Source organism: Tachysurus fulvidraco, chromosome 16, assembly GCF_022655615.1.
Source record: "Tachysurus fulvidraco isolate hzauxx_2018 chromosome 16, HZAU_PFXX_2.0, whole genome shotgun sequence".
NCBI classification, from domain to species: Eukaryota; Metazoa; Chordata; class Actinopteri; order Siluriformes; family Bagridae; genus Tachysurus; species Tachysurus fulvidraco.
Genome location: NC_062533.1, coordinates 12,353,572 through 12,364,166, shown reverse-complemented (window position 1 = coordinate 12,364,166; position 10,595 = coordinate 12,353,572). Strand labels below are relative to the sequence as shown.

Sequence of the window (10,595 nt, the reverse complement as noted above, 5' to 3'; positions counted from 1 at the left end):
AAAGGGATTTTATTTATTTTCGGGAAATTGACTTAAAATGTAACAAGGCACAAGGTTTATTTCATTAGTACAGTGTAGAAGGTTGTTATAATTAACAGCCTTATTTTTAGTCAGCGTTCCCCCACCAGTCCTGTGAGGATGATTTAAACGTGTCAGTAAAAATTTAACTAAAAATCATATTAATATAATATAATATAATATAATATAATATAATATAATATAATATAATATAATATAATATAATAATATGTTAAATCATAAAATAAGTCTTCATCCAATGCATTCTCTGGCCAAGTACAGTATCAGTCCCCTGCTGAAATGCAGCTTAATCCAAACAGTTACCAGGTGCCAAAACAAAGGCTTGGTCAAGCTGGAAGAAAACCTTTGCCAGCTGGTCAAGCTGCGTAACTAAAGCAGCTTAATGGACAAGATCAGCAGAAATACTTAAAATCCTTTCCTAACAGTCCTAAAGAGTGTCTCATATACAGGTCTTGGATCAACTGGTGTTTGAATGGCGCTTTATGATTTAATATACTATATAATCTCTCTCACTCACTCATTTTCTACCGCTTTATCCGAACTTCTCGGGTCACGGGGAGCCTGTGCCTCAGGCGTCTCAGGCGTCTCAGGCGTCATCGGGCATCAAGGCAGGATACACCCTGGACGGAGTGCCAACCCATCGCAGGGCCAACACACTCTCATTCACTCACTATGGACAATTTTCCAGAGATGCCAATCAACCTACCATGCATGTCTTTGGACTGGGGGAGGAAACCTGAGTACCCGGAGGAAACCCCCGAGGAACGGGGAGAACATGCAAACTCCACACACAAGGCGGAGGCGGGAATCAAACCCCGACCCTGGAGGTGTGAGGCGAACGTGCTACCCACTAAATATGGGTAAATAAGCCACAAAATAGCTACAAATATTTAGACATATTTGTTTCAATACTATTATGATGATCAATATTTGAATGGAAGATTTTTTTTGATCAAGATAATTTGCCTACAGTGGGCAAATTTTAATGGCCCTGTAATGACAAACATTTACATAAACAATACTATATCATAAAGCATGACATAAAGCATTGCATTTACAGCTACTGTATATATGAATACAGTATAAAGTCTTAAAGCCACTTTCCTATTCCAAAACATGTTTCACTATGTAAAAAAAAAAGTATGTAGAAAAATACATTAAAGGAAATGGACTAAAAGCTCATATAAACACCTAAATATATACATCCTGTAAACTGCATGCAGGTAGCTCAGAAAATCTGCTGGGTTAAAAATAACCTCACAGGATCAAAGTGTGAGCTGTGGTTATATGCCGTGTCAGGTGATTTTCACACAGAACTTTCACACCAGAGCTCTCCCAGGTTTTTTGCTTCACGTGGGTTTGTATGTGACAGACAGTTCCACACTTTTATAGTCGGGGTTTTTTTTTCAATAGTGTGGAAAAAAAAAAAGAACTGGGGACCCTTTTGAGAAATTTTCCATCCTACTATTTCACAAATACAGAGAATTATCTTCTGTATCACATCCTGGACTTCAGCAGTGTTTGTCTGCTATTTTTACAATTGTCATGACCCAGTATGCCATTTAATTGCAAATACTTCCACTGTATGTTTTGATCTCGAGCTATTGGCAGACGGTGAGAGTTTAGTTTGTCAGGTTTTCTTCAGGTCCTCCAGCCTCCTTCCAGTTGGTGGTTCGGTGACAGAAAATGATAAACGCTTGCATGATGCATTTATGATGACTTGCAGGATGTATTCATGACTAATTCCTGGGATAGACAGTACCGTGTATTTACCAAGTCATTTAGAAAAAGAAAATAAAAATAGAAACAGACAATGATGTCAGCGAGTATGTGCTTGTCTAAGAGAGGACTTAAGTGCCCAGGGTAAAAAAGGTGGATGAAAAGCCTTGTGTCCACTAGCACAGGTCCATTAAACTTTAATACATATTTGTAACACCTTTACGGTATGCCTAAATGTCTGGCATATTATTTCAGTACCAACTAAAGACTGCTGGGATGCAACCTGTTGGAAATTTAGCCCTGAATCTGTACTGGCCTTTTGCAGTTCAGAGCCTATCCTGATACTTCAGATAAACCACAAAGATCATTATCATGACATATCCCAATATTTACATGCATTTGCATCAATATAGTATTTAGAGGAAAAAACTATTTGGAATATTTTAACCACGTGTGGCAAAACACATAAAAGTCAGTTGGCTATTTATACAACCTTTGTGATAATTTTTTCAAGTTATTTTAGTTTTTTAAATGTCAAGATTGCAAATGTTAGAGAGGTCTGCAGCTGTACTTTAGATCACAACAGAAAATCGTTGTATTATAACTAGTTTATCCTACAGACATTCTCTAAGCAATTTACATAATACAAAATAAGTGCTGTTAATTAAATGTTAGCTAATTAAAAAAAATGCTGGTGGCTGTGAACAACCACTTCAGTTGTGTTCAGATCTCACGATTCACTCATGCTTCTTCCAATCCTGGGGTTATTTTTGTGCCTATGGTTAGGCCATGGCGATATGAAAGAAAATAATATGCTGCCCCCTTGTGTTAGACACCTGCTTTATTTAATTTACGGTGACAACAATGGCTTTGATGGTCATGTTGTTCAAAAGAAACTTTAAACTATGCATATAATTTTTGGGCTGCTGTCTCAAAAATCACTGTGATCGTGACCTTCAAATCGAAAGACAAACACCCAAAATGTACACATATAGTTGCCATGAATGGACCAGAGAGAGTGTGAAGAAATAAGGGCCTAATAACTGTTTTACTGAGCAAATCGAACAAATCTAAATCCGAGATAAAAAACATTAGAATATTATTACAAATTAGACAAACTGTAATAGCTTAATGATAATCCATTCTGCTTTATTAGTAAGACAAAGAGGAAAAACTAACAAATATGACAAATATCTACAAACAGCAACAAGTTCATAGCTCTACATTTCACATTCATACTAATGATCATACACACTGATATTATTTACAGAGGGCGTCACCAGGTTGTCTTTGCTGTGCTGGATATTTGATTCGATGGATCACTGTCGCTATCATCCTGGATCACTACCAGTCCGACAGAAGGAGATTTACGCTGACCTGTGAAATCCCAGACAAAAACTTTTATAATATTTTGTATATTTTATATAATACTAGATCTTAATTACACTGCAGATCTATTTAAACAGAAAAAGTTTAATGGGTTGCTGGGGTTTAACATGCAGAAATCACTAATGGACGATTTGTAGTTATCAAGATAAAAAGAAAAAACTGGCCACAACACCTGGGTGGAACAGATCACATACTCTAACTAAACTAGCTAACTAAACTCACTCATCTCACTCTCACTCATTTTCTACCGCTATATCCGAACTACCTCGGGTCACGGGGAGCCTGTGCCTATCTCAGGCGTCATTGGGCATCAAGGCAGGATACACCCTGGACGGAGTGCCAACCCATCGCAGGGCACACCTAATTAAACTATGTATCTAAAAAGCTATCTAATTAAAACTATGTATCTAAAAAAAAAATCATCTTGTTCTTTAATTATCTTATAAGTAGAGTTAAAAATCACGTAGATAACCACACTGTATAATGATGCTAAACAGTGTTTGCAGTATAGTGAGCAGGGAGGACGCACCTCTCACCTTTCCTCTGGCTGATAAGCACTGTTCTCCTCTCCCTCATAGCACTGCTCAAGTTTTCTACCATTCGGTCAATGCAGTTGTCCAGCACCAGAGAGCGAGCCTGCGACACTATGGGCCGCCTGCAGATGGGACACTCGTCTCTACGTCTTCGCCAGTCTGCGATACAGTGCTGACAAAAACTGTGAGCACAGCTCAGTGTCACTGCCTGAAAAAAGTGACAAAAATTCACGTCAACACAAGAAAAATTTCTAGCCAACAAAAGTGAACTGACTGACTCACTACCACTAATTATTTGAAACTGTTCAGTATGAATAAACACATTCACAGACAAACTCTTTATGCATGGACATAACATTCTAATTTTAAAGTTCAATAACCCATGATGGCCATACCTCGATGAAGAGTTCAGCACAAATGATGCACTGCAGTTCATTCTCCAGCACTTCTGTCATCTGTGTGACAACCTCATCTTTCTGAGCCCTTGCCAGCTCTTTCTCCTCCTGCAGCAAATCCAACAGTCATTTACCGTGTAGCAAACACACCAAACTCAAACAAACAAACAAATAACAGTCAATACGTATTTTTGTGTTTGGGAAGGTGCTGCGAATACAGTTACAATAGCATAAAAAGGCAATACATTCACAAAAAAACACAGAAAAATGTTGGAAAAAGTGATAACCATCAGCTTTTCTACACCATCGAATACCTTGGTAACTTCTAGCTCTTTGTCTTTGGCCTGAAGAACTTCTTGAAATCCTTCTCTCTCCTGTTTGAGCTCTTCTATAACTCTGTGGTGCTGAAGCAGCAGAATACAGACAGATGACACATTAAGAGAGAAAAGGTGAATGACCACTGTAATGTGACAAAGCTGTCTGTGTTATAATCAATTTCACCCATATACAGTGGTGCTTGAAAGTTTGTGAACGCTTCCAAAGTTTTTATATATCTGCATAAATATGGCCTAAAACATAATGCAATTATCACACAAGTATAAGCAAAAGTATGTGATCATGGGTGAGCACACTATTTTATTTAAAGAGGGCTCCATCAAAATTTGGTCTAAACAACACACTTTTTTTTTTTTTTAAATGGTATCTTTGGCATAACAAAGGAGATTTCTGTGGACCTCAGAAAGACTTCTCTCACATCGGCTAATGTTAATGGTCATGAGGCTCCATCAGGAGAATAATGAACAACAATGGTGTGCATTGCATGGTTGCAAAGAGAAAGACACCGCTCTCAAAAAATAACATTGCTGCTCGTCTACAGTTTGCTAAAGATCATAGACAAATCAGATATCGACAGGAAAAAACGAGGCTGCCTGAAACAGAACCTTTTATTTTTTAGATGAGAAGCGTAATGTTTGGAGAAAGAAAAACACTGCATTCCAGCAAAAGAACCTTATTCGATCTGTGAAACATGGTAGTGGTAGTATCATGGTTTTGGTACATCTGGCCTAAGATGATCATGCTACAAAAGGATCATGCAGCAAGACTACAGCCCTAAGCATGCAAGAACAAAATTAAATTTAAGCACCACAGTACATCCAAACCACTTACCTCTTTTAAAGCCTCCTCAAGTTGTTTTTTCAGGCCATCTTCTTTCTGCTGGCTCTTTTCCGTCTTTTAAGAAAGAACATATTTTGTATGCTTATATATCCTATAGCAGAAACCAAAGATTTACACATGGACGGAATAAAAATTAAAAGATTACATGTTAACCCACCGCCAGTCGTCTCTCCTCCTCGCACACAGACCTCTCTAGGATCACCATACGTTGCTGTGCCAGTTCCTGCTGCGATTTTAACTCGCCTCTTAGCAGCGTCATCTGCTCCTGCAGAACCTCCATTTCCTGCTGCTGCTCTAGACTTGAGCTCTCTTGCCCCTCTAACTCAGCTGCTCGTTTCTGTGTGGCCCCCATGCGCTCCTTCAAAGCTTTCAGGTTGTCATTATAGCGTTTTAAGGTAGTCAGATGCTGGCTGCTGTTGCTACACTGAGTGAAGCTCCCAGATGATTGACTAGGTCCAGCCTGATCCAGTACTGTTGCTGTGGGACAAGGTTGGACGTGAGATTTATCTGCGTTAGATGTGCGATAAAGCTTTGGTTTTGAGTCTGGAGGGTTGCTCGGCTCTGTCATGTCTGTGTCAAATTTTCGTTTAAACTTTTTTGGTCTGGATGTCAAAGCTTTGACTTCTGCTGTAGTTGTTTTTGTCAAGAAATCTTTGATCTCATCAAAGCTGGAGTGGAGAAGAACATAATCAAACTCTACTGGGATACCATCCAATGGGACACCAAATTGCACATCATCACCCTCCTGCAGAATGTGAGGTTTCCCAGGGGATATCCGAGTACCATTCACCCACACTCCATTTAGGCTCTGAGGCAGTGAAAAAATTAAAAAAGCCAATTATTGAAAGCAACAGCAGTCTAGGAAAACAATAAAAAAAAAACCCACAATGGGCTGTATTCATTAAAATTAAATTGTAGTCTAATCTAATTAACAAACAAGTATAGTTTGTTTAGGAGTAATCATTTTTAACAACTTAAAAATGCTTGATTTGCAGATGGACGGACGGACACACACACACACACACACACACACACACACACACACACACACACACACACACACACACACACACACACACACACACACACACTCTTTTAAGGGAAATATAGTATAAGTAGATGTGCACCCTTTTATCATTTACAATGACATGTAGTAACCATAAAAGCAGTTAGCAAACAGCTGTTATTATTTTAATTACTAACACTAACTTCATAGCTGCTATAATGAAATAATTCTAACAGGAACTTGTTTTGCAGATGTTTCAAAAAATTAAACGCAACCGTAATGGAATAAAAAGGTATAATATTTTGTTCTTTAATAAACACAATCTGCAATAACTGACAAATTGCTAAAGAATAAAACATTTAAGGCTGGGAAATAATCAACATTGAGATCAAATCACAGCAGCAGGTGGGTAATGATTTTACTTTACCATAATGTTCCAAAAATGTTTTATCCCTAACTTGTTAAGGAAGAAGAGATTATAAGTGCTATAAGAAACTGTAGTTTTGTGTAGTGTACACAACCTGTGTGAGTTCTAACAGTGCCACAGCATTTACTAAACTGTTTCTTTAAGGTTGTCTACACAGAATAGGTTTGTTTTAAATGACAGTATTACCACTGTGTGTGGTTACTTTACCTCATTGTCAGTCACCGTCCACTGGCCATGTTCTCTCTGCTTAAACGTACAGTGGTTTCTGGAGATCATCAGTGGACAACTCACTGACAAAATCTGATGGGTGACGTTCAGGCCACGTCCAACTGTAACCTTGTACAAAGCAGAAATGATTAGAAAAAGAAATAATGTTCCTAGGTACGCCATGCTAACTGAGATAATAAGCTAACACTCTGCTAGGTATAATCAACTTTAGCTAGCTTGACTAGCTTGTTTTTGTTAGTTACCCATTATAAGTAACTTAGGCCAGCAGACCTAAAACAGATAGCTGTAGGTTTTAGAAGTGAATTATAAGTGAATAAGTGAACATATTATTAAACTGGTAGCTACACAGCTATCTTGTACACCAGTTAGCATGTTAGCTAGCTACAGCCAGTTACCTCAGCATTTTCGAAGAGTCGTAGCCAGCCACTGTCTTTCCCAACTCGTTTCAAACACCATATTTTACCAATCTGCCTACAGTTTTCTTCTCCATCCTCAGGTGATAAAGAAGAGACTTTCTTTGCAACCTTTTCCATAATTGTCAAGCCATAAAAGTGTAATTAAATAACCATTTTTTCAAGGATTAGTTGACATTTTATTTTCTACCCGAAGTTACAGCGCCGCTCTAGAGGAAAGAAAATAGCAAGAAAACAACACGCAGTGTGAAGCCGGACACAAACACAATACAGAGCTGGAACACGATAATTCAACACATTTAACAGCAGATTTATAAACGATCCAGCAGAGGGCAGCACAGACCTAATCTGACCGGGACAAGGCGGGACAAGGCGGGACAAGGGACAAGACAAGACAAGGCATTCACTAAATTCCAGGGGTTTCGTTACCACGACGTAAAGTGGGCGTGTTTCCGTAGGTTTTGGAAAAACGCTCTCTTTTAAAAAAAAAAAAGCATACTATGAAGGACAAAACAGTTATACAGATATATTTATTTTAGAAAACAACTAAACAACCAAAAACTACGCGGTTATGGTTAGGGTTAGAGTTAGATTATCAAATAGGCCACGCCTACCCGATGACGCCCTTTAAACACCCTTTAAACACCCTTTATAACAAAAATGTAGACAACTAGCCAAGATTTTGGCACAAAACAATGGGTTTTGACAGTTTTAACGTTGTCAGATTGGCAGGCATTTATGTCACACACACACACACACACACACACACACACACACACACACACACACACACACACACACACACACACACACTTATTGCAACCTTCTTTTCAGTAGCCAGCCCACCTGCTGACAGCTACACTTTTCCCCCTGTTTCCTCCAAAAGCCAGTATGTTGATGAATGCTGATGCTAATTTGCCCTTTTTTGTGAATGAGTTGTAAATATGTGTGTGTGTATATAAACTGGATTCACTGTATTCACACCTTACACCCATTTACAAACCGATTCAAAATTGGAGCTTTCACGCAACAATCACTTATATAAAAGATTGGTGCCATCCCTATGGAGAACTTGTCTCAAGCGCTAAACCACTATATGGTGCCAGTTTTGGCTGAGTGGCAGTGGTCAGAATTGAGGCTGAATCTGATGTTTGGCTATGGGGTCTGAACAGATTTTCTTCTGAACTTTAGAAAATGGTATTTTGTTTTGCATTTGTTTTGTTTTTGTATTTTTTGTAAAGCAGAGTACAGTGGCTGAGAGTGGAATGAAGGTGCACCAGAAAACCATTTCAAAAGCTCAGCATTAATGAACACTGTATAAGAGGAGGAAACCACTCTCACTCTCTCACTCATTTTCTACCGCTTATCCGAACTACCTTGGGTCACGGGGAGCCTGTGCCGATCTCAGCTGTCATCGAGCATCAAGGCAGGATACACCCTGGATGGAGTGCCAACCCATCGCAGGGCACACACACACTCTCATTCACTCATGCAATAGGAGGAAACCATTGTTAAGCTATATAAAAGCACAAAAATTACCTAGTGAAGATGTGTATTGTTGTTGTGATGAGACAGAGATCAACAGTGGAGATGATTGTGGGCTTAAGAAATCCTCCCCCCACTCACCATCATAGACAGTACTGTGGCTGCATGTGGCTGCATGTGGCTGCATTTAAGTTCCTTGGCTCCACCATCTCACAGGACCTGAAGTGGGACACTCACATTGACACCACTGTTAAAATGGCCCAACAAAGGATGCACTTCCTTAGCCAGTTGAGGAAGTTTAACCTGCCACAGGAGCTGCTGAGGCAGTCCTACTCAGCCGTCATTGAGTCTGTTCTGTGCACTTCAGTAACTGTCTGATTGGCTCAGCAAAAAAATCAAACATCAAAAGATGGTTCGGACTGCCGAAAGGATTATTGGTGCTCCCCTACCCACCTTTCAAAAACTGTATATACCCAGAGTGTGGAAAAGTACTAAGAACAGTTTCTTCCCCCAGGCAATCTACCTCATGAACGGTTAAATGTTCCCACCATTTTGCAATAAAAACATGCAATGATTTACATTTAATTGTTACCATCTCCATCCTAGTACATCCCTGCATCTCATTCTATTTTATTCTATTCCATTCTACCATCTATAGCACAACTGTACATATAATTTATTTATTTTTTAATTTTTACATATGCATAATTTTTTTACATATGTGTATTTTCTTGTATATTCATCTTGTTGACTCCGTGTATTAGAAGCGTATGACTCTAAAACAAATTCCTTGTATTTGAAAGCATACTTGGCAATAAAACTCTTTTTGATCCTGATTCAGAAGATACAGTGTTTGGAAGTGGTAGCTCAGTGGTTAAGGTGTTAGACTATTGATCAGAAGGTGGTGAGTTTGAATACCTTTCGTCAGCACAGTTTGACAGTTTCAGTAAACAAATAAAATTCAACAAACCTAAAAAATCTAGAGCAATTCTGTGAGAAAGAAGAAGCAAAAGTCATTCAAAAACACCATACAAAGCTGTAAAAACTTAAAAAAGATGGTTCTACCAGTTTCTTCGACAAAGAGGACAAAATCTTATGCAAGCAGAATTTTTCATTTTTTTAAAGATTATTTTAATGATTTGCTTACAAATAATAAATATTTGACTTGAGCATATCAGTGTGCAATAAAAGTAATGCCCGGAACAAGTTTAATTCGTGATCCAGAATTTGATGAGTATTAAGGGGATTGCAAATTTTTGCAAAGCACTGTACAAGATAACGGTTTTAGAACTTTAGCTCCTCAACAGGATCTTTTTTTACTTGAGCCTTAATTACTTATCTTCCTGACATCTCTAGTGCTTAGTTATAGACCAGCAGGAATTTGGTGTCAAAACCTAAAATGTTTGTGACTAAGAATTCAAACCAATCAGTGTCTCTGATATGTCTCTGATATGTAAATTTTCCTTGATCAACTAATCAAATAATTAGTGCCGAATCTAACCCTAACCCAAGGGCGCAGAATTCACAGCATACTGTCTTGGTGGGAAAAGTGGGACTTTCTCTCTCCTGTTAATTTGAGTGACTCTATCCAAATATGGCTGTCTATATATGGAAGGCTGCAGTTTGAGCTTCCCCCGAATGTCTTCAGCTGCCACAATATTGCATGAGCAGAAGTTCAAAAAACGCATCAAGCTAGAGCTGCAAATGTCTCGCAGGAAACAAGTAACCCTCACCTTCACACTCTTAGTTGCTGTCTGTCATTGGGGACAGATAGTGGCTGACAAT

At 38.6% G+C, this 10,595-nt stretch overlaps 1 protein-coding gene across 2 annotated transcripts; it reads right to left on the bottom strand.

Annotated features, from left to right (window-relative positions):
* Positions 1-2,886: 2,886 nt before the first annotated feature.
* Positions 2,887-7,669, bottom strand: rnf8 (ring finger protein 8, E3 ubiquitin protein ligase). Of its 2 annotated transcripts, none has more exons than XM_027166390.2 (8): positions 7,308-7,669; positions 6,892-7,020; positions 5,409-6,059; positions 5,243-5,305; positions 4,390-4,479; positions 4,076-4,183; positions 3,677-3,888; positions 2,887-3,135 (listed from the first exon to the last, which is right to left on the bottom strand). In XM_027166390.2, the coding sequence occupies exons 1-8, from the start codon at positions 7,443-7,445 to the stop codon at positions 3,126-3,128; spliced, it is 1,401 nt and encodes a 466-aa protein (XP_027022191.1). In that variant the 5' UTR covers positions 7,446-7,669; the 3' UTR covers positions 2,887-3,125. The 2 variants fall into 2 exon arrangements, with proteins under 2 accessions (XP_027022191.1, XP_027022190.1); XM_027166389.2 differs by having other exon boundaries at positions 3,684-3,888.
* Positions 7,670-10,595: the final 2,926 nt, after the last annotated feature.

Excerpts from the sequence above, each read along its gene's own strand:
- rnf8 (XM_027166389.2), bottom strand. The coding sequence starts at position 7,445 with ATGGAAAAGGTTGCAAAGAAAGTCTCTTCTTTATCACCTGAGGATGGA. Across the intron at positions 4,184-4,389 it reads AAGAGCTAGAAGTTACCAAG|GAGGAGAAAGAGCTGGCAAG; the intron begins GTATTCGATGGT and ends GATTTGCTGCAG. Across the intron at positions 3,136-3,683 it reads GCTTATCAGCCAGAGGAAAG|GTCAGCGTAAATCTCCTTCT; the intron begins GTGAGAGGTGCG and ends GGGATTTCACAG.